The 17,992-nt window shown below is 33.2% G+C and overlaps 4 protein-coding genes across 4 annotated transcripts; 3 read left to right on the forward strand and 1 right to left on the reverse strand.

Annotated features, from left to right (window-relative positions):
• Positions 1-2,858: 2,858 nt before the first annotated feature.
• On the forward strand, positions 2,859-6,428 carry LOC123919499 (crooked neck-like protein 1). Its single transcript, XM_045971417.1, has 4 exons — positions 2,859-4,145; positions 4,249-4,314; positions 5,123-5,267; positions 5,364-6,428. The coding sequence occupies exons 1-4, from the start codon at positions 3,391-3,393 to the stop codon at positions 6,072-6,074; spliced, it is 1,677 nt and encodes a 558-aa protein (XP_045827373.1). The 5' UTR covers positions 2,859-3,390; the 3' UTR covers positions 6,075-6,428.
• On the forward strand, positions 2,995-3,324 carry LOC123919500 (crooked neck-like protein 1). The gene has a single exon (XM_045971418.1). The coding sequence runs from the start codon at positions 2,995-2,997 to the stop codon at positions 3,322-3,324; it is 330 nt and encodes a 109-aa protein (XP_045827374.1).
• A 489-nt stretch (positions 6,429-6,917) lies between the features above and the next one.
• LOC123921789 lies at positions 6,918-10,165 on the reverse strand. Its single transcript, XM_045974466.1, has 3 exons — positions 10,078-10,165; positions 9,694-9,925; positions 6,918-7,688 (listed from the first exon to the last, which is right to left on the reverse strand). The coding sequence occupies exons 2-3, from the start codon at positions 9,859-9,861 to the stop codon at positions 7,464-7,466; spliced, it is 393 nt and encodes a 130-aa protein (XP_045830422.1). The 5' UTR covers positions 9,862-9,925; positions 10,078-10,165; the 3' UTR covers positions 6,918-7,463.
• Positions 10,166-11,816: 1,651 nt separating this feature from the next.
• LOC123924657 lies at positions 11,817-16,236 on the forward strand. The gene is made up of 4 exons (XM_045977611.1): positions 11,817-12,054; positions 12,318-12,399; positions 14,275-14,467; positions 15,849-16,236. Exons 2-4 carry the CDS (start codon positions 12,346-12,348, stop codon positions 15,977-15,979), a joined length of 378 nt encoding a protein of 125 aa, XP_045833567.1. The 5' UTR covers positions 11,817-12,054; positions 12,318-12,345; the 3' UTR covers positions 15,980-16,236.
• The last annotated feature ends 1,756 nt before the right edge of the window (positions 16,237-17,992 follow it).

The raw sequence follows: 17,992 nt of genomic DNA on the forward strand, positions 1-17,992 counted from the left end.
GTCAGCACTGTGGCATGTTCAAGCCCCGTCGAAGGCTTGCCATCTAGCATGGAGAGTGTGCAGAAACTGTATCCCGACGCAAGAAAGGTTAATACAGCGACATGTTGAGTGTTCACCGTGTTGTCCTCTGTGTGATGAGCATGTTGAGGATGCAGTTCATGTGTTTCTTACCTGTTCAATCTCTGTAATATTTTCTTTTTGATCATTAATAATTCTTTTCTATTTTCTCTAAAATTTGGTTCCTAACAAATGGTTTTCCTTGAAGCAATTTCATTTGTTGTGCAAAATGGATGGGATAAGATCATATTTGAAAGTGATTCACAAATCTTGGTTGATTGTATTCATGCTAATCAAGTGGGAGTGTCTGAGTTTAGTTATATCACTGATAGAATAAGAGCTAGTTTATCTCGTATTAACAACTTTGAGGTAAAGTTCGTTCGGCGACAAGCGAATATAGTTACTCACTTGCGAAGGCAGCCATGTCTTAGGCTAGTCACCATGTGTTAGATATGAGTTCTCCTTGTATTGAATCCTTGCATTTGACCACAATTTCTATAAGTAAATGTAAATAATAAAGATAGAAAAGTCAAGATAGTAATGATTATTGTGCCTCTCATATTGGAAATCTTAACCAAGACTTAGAAGTTCAATGTAGAAATATTGATGTACATAGAAGACGACAGAAGAACCAACGCTATGAGTGCAACTTTGCATCCAAGAATCAGGAACCATACATTCTAAATATGAACACAAAAAAACAAGGCAATGTTTATTGAAATTTGAAAGCAAATAACATTAATTTATATTCATCTAATATAATGGATGAGTCACTACTAACTACTACACAAGATTAGTTACAAAAATTGGTGACATAACATAATTCCTCGCAAACGAAATAAGAGACAAAGATTTATCTCTCATGAAACTCAAATTGATGAACATTAAGGATGGAATTTGTAACAAAAAATTGTCTCTCTGATTAAGCTCATAACTTCTTTTTTTTTTTTAAGGTAAACACATTTCATTAATTAGCAGCAAAGGAAGGTACAGGAGGTAGATCAGCTTGAAGCTGATGTGGGAGAGATTCCATCCAAGTTTTGGAGCCAATACTCCTAGATAAACCTACTAGCTTATGAACTACAACACATTAGAGCTCCTTCTAACATAATAAACAGATACAAATTCAAATTGTTTCATCAACATTTTACAATCTAAAATAATAGAATCAATAGCAGCTATGCAGCACTTGATGTTGAGACTGTTGACAACTACAAGCTGCATCAGAGGCTAGGGAAATGCGCTTCATATTATGATTAATAGCAAATTGTAGGCACCAACGGACACCCAAAGCTTCCGCCACTAACAGCTCAACTTCAATGTTGTTGAAAAGGCATGCCGAAGCTCGGACAGCAGCAGATCCGTCGAGACAGACCAGTCCCTAACCAGTGGTACCACCTGCAAAACAGCCAGCATCAACAAATAGACAATTTTCTGCTACACTAGGTTCAAGGTTGCAGTCCAAATTGTTAGGATGTGTAGGGATATTGATCTTTTTGCTGCATGTACCCAGTTCATTAACAAAATCCATGGCTTGTTGAGCGATATCAATTGGGTTGAGAGGCTTGTTTTTAAAAACACATTGATTTCTACCATTCCAAAATTTCCAAAGAGTAGTGCAAAAATTCTCATAGCCATGTGCTCATTACATTGCAGTCCCTGTAACAACCATGCATTTATATTCATATTTTGAGGAATGTGATGGCCTAGCTGAGAAGAACTTGCTAATTGACAATGCATAAAGACTCATTCCACTTTGACATAGAGGGCAAATATTTTCCAAAAGAATTCCTTTTTTTGACGGATTATCTCTAGTTGGAAGGATATTCTTAGCTAATCTGCACATGAAATTTCTAACTCTATTTCGGATTGGGGCTCTCGAAATTTCTTTCCAGAGGGTGGAGTTATGTGAGATTGATTAAAGATACTCATTCACTTCCAATAATTGATAGAATATGCAAATACAAATTCAACTCATCCAACATTAATAGCATACAACGACAAAATACCTACGAATAATATGATAAAATCAAAATGACCGAAATATTCATATTTTCGGATATGCAAACATTGACGTCCAAATCATTAGTTTGATCTTTCAATATGAACTTGATAGGGAGGACCACAGTTCGATCCCCGCAACTACGATCGGAAGGGGGCTGCTGGAACAACGGAAAAAAAACGCCGCACTAAGACGATGAAATAAAAAAAATAAAAAAACTAAAATACTTTATTTTTTTGACAAAAAAGAAAAACCTAAAATACTTAATTATGTGAAAATCCAAACTATTTATTTGTTTCTACTCAAATAAAAAAAATAAAAAAATAAAAAAAAACATTTTTTTCGCAAAAGATTTGATGAAAAAAAAATTTAAAAACCGGTTTAAGATTTGATGAAAAAGATTTTGTTTCTACTCAAATAAAACATTTTTTTTCGCAAAAGATTTGATGACTAAAAAAAATAGCCAATACGTATCGGCTATTTTTAGGGAGTTAGGATATTGGGCTAAGATATAAAAACCAGTTTAATTAATTTAAGAAAGATTTGATAAAAAAATACTACTCCGTCCCAAAATATAAGCAAAAGTAGGTCAACAAAAATAAATGTATTTGGTCCAAATCTTTAACCAAATACATCAAGTTTTTTTGACCCATATTTACTTATATTTTGAGACGGAGGGAGTAATGTTCAACAAGATTGTGTCAATCTTTTTTTTAAGAAAGATTTGATCAAAAAATAATCTTTTTTTAAACCGTCATATAATGATATAAATACTCACAAGTTGTGTTGTGTTGTGGTCACAACTCACAACACCCTTTCTTCTAACTTCTACTTTCTACTTTCAGTCTCCCAATTCGCGCAGTTTTCTTCCAAATACAATTCCACTCCGATTTGCCGCCGCACCGGAGATTATTCCGCCGCGATCTACATCACCAATGACTTCATCTCCTGCGTTGCGTTATCTCACTCCAAAAGACACTGATGTGAAGCTACCTCGACAAATTCATGTTAAGAACAAAACACCAGCTCCGATCCAAATCACCGCAGAACAGCTTCTTCGCGAAGCTAGGGTTCATCAAGACTCTGTTATCCGTCCTCCAAATCAGAAAATCAATGATCAAATTGAACTCAATGAGTATCGTCTCCGAAAACGGAAACATTTTGAGGATTTAATCCGGCGAAATCGATGGAATGTAAGTGTTTGGGTTAAATATGCTGAGTGGGAAGATTCGCAACAAGATTTTGAACGCGCACGATCTGTTTGAGAAAATGCCTTAAAAGAAATTAATTATAGAAATCATACATTATGGTTAAGATATGCTGAGTTTGAGATGAAGAATAAGTTTATAGATCATGCTAGGAATGTTTGGGACCGTGCTGTTACTCTCTTGCCGCGAGTTGATCAGTTGTGGTTTAAGTATGTTCATATGGAGGAGATGTTAGGTAATGTTGCTGGTGCTAGAGAGGTTTTTGAGAGGTGGATGAAATGGATGCCAATTCAGTATGGATGGTTGTGTTACATTAAATTTGAACTTAGGTACAATGAAATCGAACGGGCCAGAATGATATTCGAGAGGTTTGTTATGTGCCATCCAAGCGTTGATGCTTGGATTCGTTATGCTAATTTTGAGGTGAAGAATGGCGAGGTTGTTAAGGCAAGGAATGTGTATGAAAGAGGGGTTGAGAAGGTTGCAGAGGATGAGGAGGAAGCTGAGAAGCTTTTTGTGGCTTTTGCTGCTTTTGAGGAAAGATGCAAGGAGGTAGAGCGTGCTAGATGTATATACAAATTTGCGCTTGATCGTATACCAAAGGGAAAGGCGGAAGAACTATTTAGCAAGTTTGTGGCATTTGAGAAACAGTATGGTGATAAGGAAGGGATTGAGGATGCCCTCATCGGGAAAAGAAGGTTCCAGTACGAAGAGGAAGTGCGAAAAAATCCTTTGAATTATGATGCTTGGTTTGATTATATTGGATTAGAAGAAAGCGCGGGGAACAAAGAAAGAACTAGGGATGTTTACGAGAGGGCGATAGCTAATGTGCCTCCAGCTGAGGAGAAGCGATACTGGCAGCGATATATTTATTTATGGTATGTTGATTTGTTTGAGTTCTGTTTTCTTATTTTGTCGATTATTTATTTAATGATTTTGCATTTTCTTACCGTGTTTATTATTGGTTTGTGTGTAACTTAGGATTAATTATGCACTCTATGAAGAGCTTGATGCCGGAGATATGGAGCGAACAAGAGTCGTTTACAGGTAAGCGTCCGTTTATGAAATTCCATGTATTGTGTTTAAATCTGTTTCATTCATCATTATGATAGTACTTTGGGTTCATGCTTTTCCTGAATCATGTGTAGATTTGTTATGTGAGATATTTGCGGTTAACCTTTAGTTGGATAAGTCATCAAAAAAGAAAACCTTGCTAGTATAATAATCATATTTTTTAAGTTAAAAGTAACCGCAAGCTTCTTATACCAATGAAGGGAATTCTTAATATTTTTCTCAATTTTTGTCATATTGATTTTCAAAGGCTTCCACCTGACTCCTTTTGCTTACTGGTTTTTGTTTGTATCTTACTACTTTTGTTATTTTTGTACTTTGCTATTCATGAAAGCTGAAACCTTAATATTGAACCTATTCATGTGACACTAGCTTAAATAATTTTGGATTATCAAAATGGCAAAATTTAGGCTTCTTTTCCTTAGTTGTGGTGAGGTGTGTTGGAGAAATCAAAGTCACAACCTCTGTTTTTCCTTTGTTCCTTTAATACCTCTTTTAGGACTTGTGTTTGTTTGATATTTGTAAAGTGTTGCTATTTGTGAGTTTCTGGTGTATATTATATAGATTGAGATATGTTTATGTACTATTTATTTCCTTTTGGTTCTTCTGTCACATTTGATTTGGATAATTCATTTGATTCTGATTTGTTATCTTTGTCCTTTGACTTATTGTTTTTATCTTTTTTGGTTCAGCTCTATCGCAATCCTTTACTAAATTATCTCAAAAAAATTAACAAATTTATCATTGCAGTATTGTATTGACACTTTGACTTTCATTTATTTAGGGAATGTCTCAACCAGATACCTCACCACAAGTTCTCGTTTGCAAAAGTATGGCTTCTGGCAGCCCAATTTGAAATACGTCAGTTGAATCTCAAGGGTGCTCGTCAAATATTAGGAAATGCGATTGGAAAGGCTCCTAAAAGCAAGGTAATATATTGGTATCTGTCTAGATGAAAATATTATATAGCTTCTTTTCATTGCTGAACGGTTAACTTAACATATACCTTTCCTCTTTGACAACAGATATTTAAGAAGTATATAGAGATGGAACTGCAGCTTAGCAATATAGATCGATGCAGAAAACTGTACGAAAAGTATCTGCAGTGGTCACCTGAAAATTGCTATGCCTGGAGCAAATATGCAGAACTGGAGAGATCTCTATCGGAGACGGATCGGGCTCGAGCAATATTTGATCTTGCAATTGGTCAACCGGCATTGGACATGCCTGAGTTGTTGTGGAAGACGTACATTGATTTTGAAATTTCCGAGTTTGAATTCGAGAGAGCGCGGGGGCTTTATGAAAGGCTTCTTGATCGAACAAAGCACCTGAAGGTATGGATAAGTTATGCAGATTTTGAAGCAACAGCCACTGATAAGAGGTGTTTAGATTTATCAGAACAAGAACAAAAGAAGCAATGCATTCAGCGCGCTAGAAGGGTGTTTGAGGAAGCTCTAAACTACTTCAGATCATCAGCTCCAGATTTAAAAGAAGAAAGGGCAATGCTACTGGATAAATGGATCGATTTGGAGGTTTCATCTGGGGAACTAGGTGATGTTAGCTTGGTCCAGTCTAAGCTGCCCAAGAAGCTCAAGAAGAGACGGCAAGTTAGCACTGAAGAAGACGGTTCTTCTAGAATTGAAGAATTTATCGACTATCTATTCCCTGAAGAAACTCAAACCACCAATCTCAAGATATTGGAAGCTGCTTACAAATGGAAGAAGCAGAAATTGTGATTCACTACAGAATTTAATTCTGCCAAATGCCAATCTCAGAGGTTGCCTCATCTGTTAGCCATTGAATCCGACTCTAAAGGCAATATTAGCATAGCTGACATTGATAACATAAACTGTTCTGATATTTTATCTATGCTTTCTAATTGTAGTGTAGCTTTTATTAGAAGATGCTAAAATGTATCTGACCATAGCTTAGTGGGGTTAGCAAAGAAATTTGGTTCAAGTTCTTAGGTGGGATATGTCCCAGAACCAGCAGCTGCTACTGTTTGTAAGGATTTGCATTCTATCAAGCATCAATTGAATGAATATGTCTCAGTCTTGCCAGAAAAAATAAAACCATGTCATTTACTTGCATTTTTCTTTAGTGTGTTTTAATCTACCGTTAAGTTGCATTTTCCTTTTAAGTTAAATAACTCTAGTTTTGAACATGTCATTTTGTATAATTGTTTCGTGCCAACAAATAAGAGTATAAAATAAAAGAATAATAAAACTGTTTGGTAGTATTGTAGTTTATGTGATGTGATTAGTAATTTCACGGGTTGGATTTGAAAAGATTCATACGAGTCACTACTAGTACTAAATACACAATATTTAGTTACAAAAAATCAGTGACAGAACAAAATCCCTCAACAATTGCGACGAAATATGAGACAACAAGATTTATCTATTTGAAACTCGAATTGATGAACATTAACGATGAAATTTCTTGACACAATAAAAAAGTTTGCAAAATATATTAACGATGAAGCTCATAACCACATGACACTTATGGATGCTATCTTATTTGTATCTGATATATTTAGTTATATATTATATTTTAAACATGCAAAAAAGTTTGCAATATATATTTGATTTATAATTCTTGTTGAATATTAATATTTACATATGGAAACAATTCAGCTGATACGCATTGTAGTTAAAAAAAAAAAAATTGACTACTAATTATCATTTGAAGATCAATAACAAGTCAATACCTATTTGTTTACAAATTTTGTTTTGGAAGGTCATAATTACCTAAACCTGCCTAATATTTGAAACATGTGTTGAGTCCTGGTGAAAATATTTGAACCAATTTAAAACTGAAGCTTCCAAACATGCCATTCCTACTTTTCAAATAACTAGGCAGAGAGAATAAGCCAATACCTAATGCTAACAATAAGAAAAAACAATTGGCCAAAGCACCAATACATAGTGCTATAGTAGTAATCAACTAGTTTTGCATTAATGAAGAACATAGGAACAGATGCAACACAATCAGGAAGATCAAATTTAACTGAACCAACCATATGAACCAATATTCAAATTCCTCATTAGTGACACTAAAATTATACTATAGTCTTCCATTATTCTTCCCATCCTCTCGAGTCTTGGCTATTGATGATAAAATTTTCAAGATCGTACTGGCTTTTTCTTTGGAGGAATGTTTCCCATTGTTGTTGTCGTTGTAGTTGTAGCTTGAGCAGTAGTACCTGGTTTGGTAAACCAAGTGGTATAGAGGAATTGTTTATGAGCTCCTACATGGTTGCAAACAAGACGAAGCTTCTGTCTCTCCCTCATCCATCTCAAAACTACTTTCATGTGATTCTTGCTTGTCAAATCTTTCAATCCAACTTCCTGGAAAAACATTGAAGGTGATGATAACTCAATCAGTCGATAGAAATCCAACAGATGCACAAATCTGTAACATTCATAAGGTTTCCATCACAAGTAAACAAAATTGTGTGCATATTGATAGAGAGAAAATACTAATCAGTCTGATTATTCATTTTTTCGAGAAGCAATTCAAATTATTCCTTGAAACCCTTGAGGTAGATTACTCAAGTTTACAAGGTGATAAACAAGTTTTCAAGTTGCTACAAAAATTGTAATCTTGTCTAACATAGTTAATAAATTGTTGGAATATCGTATTCAACATAGGGCAAGAGATCCCGATTCATGCAAATTATTGTGTCCTATTGCTTCCAATGTAGTTTGTGCATGCATTTTATTCAAAAATCCAACACACTAATCCTCTTCATAGCATAAAATGTGGAAAGATTTAGTTTTCCCCGCTAACACAATAGATATTTCATGTGCAGTGCTACCAATCGCAGGAAATTTCAAATTTTAAAATTCCGCTACTCTATAGTACTATATCGCCGCTACAACTCCTATTTCACAACACTTTGTACTAGTGTATCTGGGAACTATAGTGATTATAATTTTACCATGCTATAGTGCCACTATTGCATCTTTTTTATAAAAAAATAAAAATAAATTATATTAAAACCAACACCCCAAGGATAATATGTACTTCAGAGCTGCAACAGTGCATATACAGAATTCATACAAATTTCTCAACCACCCAAGCACCCCCAATGCTACAAACTAATAACAGCATCTTCTCTACACTACGTTACATTAGCACGACAGCCAAAAACATTCACCTAACCCAACACGATTGATGCCAACATTGCCAAGCCCAAACAAGGAATCAACGAGCACAGCAGTTAATATAATACACCATTCCAGTCCCAGATGGAGAGAATAGCACTTGCCAGTGCAAAATATAAAGCACCTTTCAATTGCTATGACCAACCTCAGGGGAAATACTTACTTAGGCACAACCATAAATTAGAGGTGTTAGGCACACACACAATAATGAAAAAAAATAAAGAGAAATAAATAAAATGATGTGACTAAATTATTTTTCTATTAATTTTACTTATTTATGTGAGTGTGCCTAAATATTTTCTATTTGTGTTTGTGCCCAAATAAGACTTCCTCCCAACCTCAGACCTTAACCAACCAAAACAGCTCCTCCCCAAAAGAGAACTACCACAGAACCAACTTTGTGTAGCAAACGTAACCCAATTTGAGTGTGTAGTGGTAATTAATTGTCTCGATCCCTCCACAACCTCCTATGCACTCCAGTAAATTACCACTGATAATTCCTCTCCTGCCAAGATTGTCTTTTGATGGCATCCTCTTATGAAATACTTGCCAAGCAAACACCAATAATTTCAACAGCATCCTCTTATTCCATAATTTCTTCCATAGAATCTCCTCTTCCCGAATGCATCACTATGACTAAAAAACACGTTGTAAGCTGACTTAACAATATACTAACATTTGGAATCCTCCTCCTCGCCCCACGCTAAGCAAACTCTATTCCCACCATTGAAGTTAACCATATATAGCATTTCCCCCTCTCACTCAAAAAGGTCTCGTCTCCATCTTAACTCCCATCCCCACCTACCTCCTCCCGCTCTCCTCACCTCTGCTACCTTCGCCTCTTCTTTAATGACTCCCCTCCCACCCACTACCCTTGTTTTTTTGGTACTAACCCTCTAGTTCTCAGGTGAATGAGGCGAGGCCCTGGTAATCCAGAGTAGGTGCAACAAAGACTTCCTAGAGGTCACCCATCCTAGTACTATCGAATCTATTTGACAACACCGCGTATGATTCAAAAATAAAACAAATTTACTACATCTATTACTACAAACAAAATTAACTAAAATAGTTGCATCAAAGTAGAGTTGAAAAATAGACACAGGAAAATTAACAAACAGCATGTGTGCATAATATTTTCCATTCATCAAAACATAACACACCAACAATTAAATTAATTGATTGTTACCTTAACACGTTCCCAGGTATTAGAAACAGTAATTGGACCATGTTCCTTAACAATATCAAAGAGAGTCCTTGTTATTGTTTGTCTTTGTTCCGGCGGTGTTTTCAGCGTAACAGCTCCCATTTTAGGTTTCAGTTTCTTAGCTACATTTCTAATCGCTGTTCCAAACATTTCTCTACTCAAACCCTAATTTCTTACAACTCTATTTTTTTTTTCTATTCTATAGTATTCTGATCTGCAAACATTAACGTTACAACAGAAAATTAATTAATATGTATATCAATGGTATGAATCAATTATGAATAAATCAAAAAAAATTCATTTCATAATAATAATAATAAGAATAAGGATTCGAAATTCGAAATATGATAGATGAGTGACATTTACCTTCTTCACTTCACTCTTGTTGTTCGCTGATAGAATAGAGACTGTGTGGGTGGTAAAGGAAAATGCATTTAGAGTGGACTGCTAAATGGGCTGGGCTAGGATGGCCCAACGTTTCCTTTAGGTCGTTAAAACACGCGAAAAAATTCGATTTCTATTTACCGAAGGTTTTTTAGCGTAAGTTTTACACTAAAAAAAATCGGGTTCTAGAAACCGAATTTCTCGTGTTTTTTAGGGCCTAAAAGAAATGTGGGCCTAAGTATCATTGTCGTTATTTGATTTGGATGGGAATTGCTATTTGCCACACGATATGATCGTTATTGTGTATTGTCGATGGTTTTTTTTTATTTGCACGAAGTTTAGTTGATAGACTCACATAATTTGAGTGTAAAAAAATGAGAAATTCAAAGTTCAAACTAAGGCCTATGCAAATCAATGTCTTTGGCAGCTATCAACTAAGTTTTATTTACGAGATTGTCACTTGTATTTTTAAAAATAACTTTTTCATAACTCGATTAGGGAATTTGATTATTGGGTCACTAGTTGGACTGTTGATTCATTGGTTGAATCGTACGATTGTATCAACACATGAAAGCGCCCTCTTTTTGTCATCCCTGCTGCTTTCCAGATTATGTATTGAACGTATGGCGGAGCTAGGATCTTAAAATCATGTTTGAGCCTCGCCTATCCTATGTTCAAACCAACCAAACCCACCCAGTCAGGAAGAATAGGTTGAGTTTTTTTTTTGTTATGGAAAGTTAAAGTAATTTCGTTTAGTATGAGATCGGTAAGGGGGCCAGCTCGGCAAGTAAAGGATATAAGGAATAGTAAATATGAGAAGAGGAATAATATCATAGAGAAGAAACTATACTATAGAGGGACATTATTGTAAAACTCTATCAACAATTATACATAAAATGAGTGTTGGGAAAAAGAAAAGAAAACAATTTTAGTAAATAGGAGCAAGCTGCTCCTACCTTACTTATCGATAAGGAGTACTGGGACTGAGTAGACTTCTTGTAGTTCTCTTTTCAAGTGACTCGTTCATAGAATTTGGTCTATATAAGGGTGATTTGAAGAAAAAAAATTAATTATTAGGTTTTCATTCTAAATAAATAATATTCTATAAAGGTAACTTAGTAATTTGTCTAACCCGATTATAGTTCCAAGTTCAAAAAAATAAATTAAAAAGACAAATGCAAGGTACGTTTTCATTATTTGTACGGTATGAGAATGACGATTTGAAGTATTTGAAGGAATAGTGTCTACAAACACTAACATTAAGATGACTCAGGGATAAATGAGAATAACGCTTACGTTGCTTTTGAAGGAAAAAAACTTCTTATATAGTGATATGTTTGAGATAAAATGATAAGACCGTCAAGAACAATATGATGTTCATTAATTATGAATGTTAATATTTTTATTTTTTTTGGTAAAGTGTTAATATTTTTCTTCTTCATCAAAACTTGAATTCCGATCATTTCACTCCTTAACACTTTTAACTCAAATCAATTAAACTACACAACTATCAAATATCAAAATTCAAATAGTTAAGAGGACTGTCCAAAATATTCCATGTACAAAGTTGCACAATAGACTTGAAAATCCAATTTGAATGAAGTTTATCTTGGTAATAAATATAATCATAATTTTGATGTTCAAACTAACAACAAGAGTGACTAAGAAACTACGACATGCTTACAAAGAGAAAGGGGGATGAATGAATGAGCTAATGTGTCATGTGGATGTGATGAGTAATGAGTGGCGCGTGTCTTTATAACGCAATTAAGTCGCGTGGCATGTTAAACATGAAACATGCAATTCTGAAAAAGTTTCTATCTCTCTAAACAAACAACTCTCATCACTTTCCTCTCTTCTGTCTCTCTTCTCTTCTTCTCTTTCATCTCAAATGTGGAATTTTTCCTTCTACTTCTTATTTTTATAATTTTTACCTCTATTTTTACCTACACAAAATTGGTAAGCTTATTTTTTTATTAATTTATTTTTATTTGATTTTTCTTTAATTTTTTTTTATATTTTTTCCAAAAATTGAGATCTTGCAGTCTTAGTTAGATGTCTAATTTTCTTCTTGTAAATTTGACCCTTTATCATTTTCTTAACTGGGAAAAGTCTGTTATGAATTTTCTCGAGAAAAAAAATCTTTTTTTTTTCATTTTGGTTTTTTTAATGATTTTTTTTTTACAGTGGTTTAGTTAATGATGTTTTTTGTCTATGTTCAGGTGAATTTGGGGAAGTTTGATTTGTGAAATGAACAAAGGACAGTCACCAGAGCCACTTGATTTCTTCATCTGGACTGTTGAGGTTGATTAATTATTCATTTACTCAATTGATTTATACTTTTTAATTATTGTTATTTTGTGAAGGAAAAAAAACCATGATTTATGATACCCTTTTAGTTAATCAGATCTTGCTGTATGGTAAATTAGTAATCTGAGTTATTATGTTTCTGGTTGTGTATGAGTATGAGTATGATTGTTTCTTTCTTTCATTAATTATTAGTTAATTGATTTGAATTTGATATCTACCGTGTTTGGATTGAGTTATTTGAGTTTATCTACTGACATAAGCACTTCTGAGACAGTTTGAAACAAATTATGAAAACAACTTGTGACATGTTCATAAGTTGTTTTCAGCTTATTTTCATAAGCTATCCGACATAGCTTATGAAAACAACTTATTGCTTATAAGAAAACAATTTAACTTGATTGTATATGTTGTTATAGAAATAGCTTATACATAACATTCACACTTATCATGTTAAGCGCTTATGCTATAATCTGTAAATTAAGTTGTTTATCCAAATTCCGAACAGGGCCATAATGTTTGTGTATTTATGTTTCCGTTTGCATACTTCTTTAAATTATAACAACTTTGAAGTAGAAAGTTTTGGTTCTTATATTTCACAAGATGCAAAGCTTATATTAACTGGTTAAACCTGAGATAAAAAATCTTGGTGGATGATGTTCAAGTCCTTCTCCGTTAAGGGAAATAATTGCTAATCATTCTTATTATTCATGCACTATTGAACTTGCTTGTGAATCTCATCATCTTTATTAAACTATTGGTTATGTTTGTGAGCACAAGTTATCTAGTTTTAAATTAAATTTCTAATTAATGGCAGACAACCTTCTTCAATTTGACACTCAAAGTTTAAACTCTCATTTAAATAATGAGGTTAACATTATTTTCTCTAACAAAATAATGATTAAATAGCTTTTTAGTCCCGCAATGTACAGTCATATCTTTCTCTGCAGCATATAGCATGTGCTGCAGATATTTCTGAGATATTTGCACTCATGTCTTGTAATATAGAATGTGAAACTAGAGGTCTGTTTATTATCGGTCTTGGTTATGCCCTTAGCCATCTTCTTTATCGGGGATATGACAATATTGATATGTTTATTTATGATTTATCTTTGTCACTGCTCAGTTGAGTAGGTTACTAGAGCCATATCGATCTGGAATGTTTTTTTTGGTTCTTTCTAACTCGCTGTAATTAGGATCTTTGACCCTCAATAGGCGCCCTAAGGTATCTCTATAGCTTAGGCCCTAAGGCTTGCTATGAGAGTAATCCTTGAGTCAGTAGCGAGACATGTAGTTTTTTTTTTACCTGGGCTTGACTACCTCCTAAATGGACAACTCTAAGAATCAAACTCGGGTTCTTTTCCTAGATGAGAGTCATGTTGTCAAATCTCCCAAGTCCCAACACCATGTTGGTATATCAATCTGGAATATAAACAAGAGAGATGCTATGTATTATTATAGATAAATATTTATCGTCTTGTTATTCTTTTTTGGTTCTGCATTGTGTGTCAAGATCTCAAGATAGCAGTAGGGTTCTGCATATGTAACTTTAAATGTTTAAGCACTTTCCTACCCGGGAGTGTTTCATATGTCTAGATTCTACTACAATGTAATTGATGCTATGTTCTTAATGACTGATATAACGTTGTATTCTTGGGAATGCTCTACTATGTCTTTCTTTTTAATTCATTTGTGTTACTGTCGGTGCTATGAATTGTGCATAAAATAACATTCATAAAAAAAAATGGCGCATATTTATATGAGATGTGTTGATGAAGACCTAATCTTTTGTGGATGATATTGTCTTTTGAGACTACCGAGCGTATTAACTTACAAAACCTCATTTTGTTCACCTTTTGACTGTTTTATCAGGATGTTGGCATGTGGTTGGAGACAATAAATCTTGGTAGCTATCGGCAAATTTTTAAGGAAAACGGTGTTAATGGAGAATACTTGGAAGGGATGTCTATGTTCACTACTGAACAAATCCTTCGTTTCATTAGACGTTGTCACATGAAGTGGGGAGACTTCATCACATTGTGCAAGGAATTGAGACGGATTAAAGGTTTACCTCTTTCCCTTGAACAGTAAAAAGACAAAAACATAAACTCATTCGATTTTTTTACCAATCTGTTTTGTGCTCTTCACCGAATTAGGTAAGGTTTAGACATCATTGTTATGATAATCTGTTTCATTTCATACCATGTATGAAGCCAATATACTCCAAAATTGTTAGCGTTTCGGTTTCATGCCATAACCAATATCAATATGCATATGATACTCCTATATACATATCCTCTAATGCATTTAATCTTTTTAAAAGAAAATATTGATTGATATGTTTGGGATACCACTTTGATACATTGGTTTACAACTCCAAAAAGTTGTCTCAAAGCTTTTTTTATACAACTTTGTTCTTCATCATGTTGTGACTTGTGAGTGGAATTTGAGTGTGTATCCTCCTTTATTCATTTTGTTTTTAAAAGCGCTCCTTTATTAATTTGACGGTGGTGGTGACCACATCTTTAATTGGAAGTATTGTCTCCTAGTGAATTTGACTTGGAAGCAAAGCCTTTTTTGGATGATGAGAATGGTGGGCGAAAATGATACAATTGAATAGTAAACAATTGAAAAGAGTCAAGACTTGTTTTAAATGCAACTAATACTTGTTTTGTGACACTTTGATATTAGTTGGGAAATAAATACATTTGTGACATTTACAATGGAAAAAAAACATGTTTTTGATACGAATAAAAGAGAGATACGATGTCTTTGCTTTTATGTTATGAGCACATGTATCTTTCTGTAAGTTGTGATCATCATCTGCATATGTAGTTATATATATTAATTAAAAAAACATCAATCTCTTCTTACAAATATTATGCATTTATGCGAAGAAGTATGTACATTAGAAATTTGTGTTGATGTACCTAGGCCGTGTATGGTGTATCGTATTTAGTTTTTAAGAATGATCCTGTATCCCCATATCTGTTTTGTACTCATAGAATATGAGTAATCTAATATAACATGAATATACTAGATGAGAGATTGAAGTATATGTTTATGCTATAGAACATATTAAAGATTCCAATCCATTATTTCAAAAGTTTATGGATTAGTTAAAAGATTGATGATATCATGCATCTTTCATAAAGAGGTTATCTTCTTATTACCACATAAATTCTTAACATTGTTAGGCAATGTATCATATTCTAAATGCAAATTACATTTTCTCGTAAAGTTTGTTGATTCAAATACTCAATTGTCAAAACGTCGTCTCCTTGAACATGTGACATGTTTAATGGATAAGGAGACAAACATGAAACATACATATGCTTTTGTATTGTTGTATTTAGACTTTTTGTGCACAAAGATAGTTAGACACTATTCTGTTTTATTTTATCTACCTGCCTCTAACTTATGTGTGCCGTTGTTGACGTCTGTAGTGGCTTGTTTGAAAGGGGAGCAAAAGGTGCGACGGCCTTGGTGGGCACCAGCATGCCTATCTACTGTGTTCTTAAAGGTTGCAAAATCCAACAGACAATCAAGAGTTGTTTCCTTGAAGCTGGAACCATGATGACGACGACGATACTAAACAACGTCTGCATGTGTTTAAAACATAGTAATCTCTCTTTAATCTTTATTTAGAAAACAGAATATAGGAAAGAACTATTTTTAGCCTTTTCTTCTCTCTTTTTTTCAATTCCAAAGTGTGGTTGTTTATTCTCCTCTGGAGAAATCTTATGTAGAAGGTCATTGTGCACTAAAATCTGGTGCTGTGTAATTATGTATCTCCTATATGAACATAAATACAATATATGTTGTTTTCTTCAAGTTCAATTTATATATTTTTGTCAAAAAAAAAAAAAACAGTTCATTCTAAGTATATTGTTTTCTACATTCTATCAACAGCCAAAGTGGAGAGTAATAACAATAATGATGTTAGTTTAGACTGCATTTTCATCTGCAATAAGAAAGGACTGGATAGAACATTACATGATAGAACACACATGACTAAGTTATCCATTGCCAAACTTATTTTTAAATTGTTATTCCAACTAAGTTGCTAGCTACATAGACATTTTATGGAGGGGCCGGTGTTTGTACTTCGAATTTCTTATTTATCTATATTTAAGATGCATGAGTCTAACTATTAACTAACAAAAAAAACATTAAAATTTATATGCCACCCTCTCAACATTAACATTTTTTTCACTAAGGATCTGTTTGGTTCGAGGTAAATGGATGAGAGGTAATAATTTTAAGTATTTGTGTTTGGTTCAATTTTTAGGTGGGGTGAGGAGGGGAGCAAAATCCCCCCATGAGTCAATTTTTGCTCCTCTAAATTGGGGGGATTTGGAGGGGAAGGGGGAGGTAACTTGTTTATATTTTTATTATATTTACAAAATTATCCTCAATTTTATATTAAAATTCCAAAACTGTCCTTATTGATTAAATTACAGTATCTCTTTTTGTTAGTATTTTTTACGTGTACGTGTTCCTAAACATTTTTCTTCTTTCTTACGAAAATTTTCTTCTCTTGTCTCGTTTCTTCCTAACATTATAGGCTATGTTTTGTTTTGGTTATTTAAATTAATTTTTCCTAGGCAGTAATGCAGCATGCTTATTTTTTTTTTTGTGGTTACTAGCAACATGCTTATTCTATTTCTTGTATGTTGAAGTTAATTGGGAATTAGATGGATAAATTAAAATTACGGTAAAAATTGTTACAAAGTAAAATTCGAGAACTTCACGAGATGATAGATTAAAATGATAATAAAAACAAAGTTTAACATATATATTTGCTCTGTCAGTGTAAATTAATTTTACTCTTACGCCTATTTTTTCATAAAAGGTATATGTTTTTAAAACATGAATATATAAAGATAAAAAAGTAAATTAGTTTTAAAATTCCTCGCATCCCCTCTTGAACCAAACATATATATAATTAAAATATCTCACCTCCCCTCCCCTTCCTTCTTTCGAGCCAAACATATGTGTAACTACAAATTTCACCTCCCTTCCCCTTCATTAAAATACCTCCCCTCCCCTATGTTGAACCAAACATACCCTAAGTTTTTTTCTAGGTTAACATTAAATTATGAATAATTCATCCAACACTCAAAAAAAAAAAAGCTACATATATAGTAAATTTGCAAGTGATACTCATAACTAATATTCATTCCACTTTCATAACTAATACTCATAACTAATATTCATTCCATTAATTAATTACATCGTAAAATTTAGTATAATTTTATTTTTATTATTTTTTTGACTAATTTAATTTTACTTTTAAGAAATTTCAATTTGGAAAGACAACTTCTCAATTAGTATAATTTTGTTTTTATTTTAAAGGTTATACTTATATATATTTTTAATCTCTATAAAATTTGGACCTTTTAAGTTTATTTTAAATGTCAAATTAATGTAATTGAAAATAAATTTTTAAATGCTCAATTTTATTTAATAGTATTGTTTAAATTTGTTGTTAATTATTTAATTAAAACATTATAAATTAATTAAACTATTAATAAACAAATACTTACTAACTAAATAATATTGTATCCGTCAACAAAAAAAAAAAACT

The sequence above is a fragment of the Trifolium pratense genome, linkage group LG4 (genome assembly GCF_020283565.1).
Source record: "Trifolium pratense cultivar HEN17-A07 linkage group LG4, ARS_RC_1.1, whole genome shotgun sequence".
In the NCBI taxonomy this organism is placed as follows: Eukaryota; Viridiplantae; Streptophyta; class Magnoliopsida; order Fabales; family Fabaceae; genus Trifolium; species Trifolium pratense.

Excerpts from the sequence above, each read along its gene's own strand:
- LOC123919500 (XM_045971418.1), top strand. The coding sequence starts at position 2,995 with ATGACTTCATCTCCTGCGTTGCGTTATCTCACTCCAAAAGACACTGAT.
- LOC123919499 (XM_045971417.1), top strand. The coding sequence starts at position 3,391 with ATGAAGAATAAGTTTATAGATCATGCTAGGAATGTTTGGGACCGTGCT. Across the intron at positions 4,315-5,122 it reads CGAACAAGAGTCGTTTACAG|GGAATGTCTCAACCAGATAC; the intron begins GTAAGCGTCCGT and ends TCATTTATTTAG. Across the intron at positions 5,268-5,363 it reads GAAAGGCTCCTAAAAGCAAG|ATATTTAAGAAGTATATAGA; the intron begins GTAATATATTGG and ends CTTTGACAACAG.
- LOC123921789 (XM_045974466.1), bottom strand. The coding sequence starts at position 9,861 with ATGTTTGGAACAGCGATTAGAAATGTAGCTAAGAAACTGAAACCTAAA. Across the intron at positions 7,689-9,693 it reads ATACCTGGGAACGTGTTAAG|GAAGTTGGATTGAAAGATTT; the intron begins GTAACAATCAAT and ends ATGTTTTTCCAG.
- LOC123924657 (XM_045977611.1), top strand. The coding sequence starts at position 12,346 with ATGAACAAAGGACAGTCACCAGAGCCACTTGATTTCTTCATCTGGACT. Across the intron at positions 12,400-14,274 it reads TCTTCATCTGGACTGTTGAG|GATGTTGGCATGTGGTTGGA; the intron begins GTTGATTAATTA and ends CTGTTTTATCAG. Across the intron at positions 14,468-15,848 it reads GGAATTGAGACGGATTAAAG|TGGCTTGTTTGAAAGGGGAG; the intron begins GTTTACCTCTTT and ends TGACGTCTGTAG.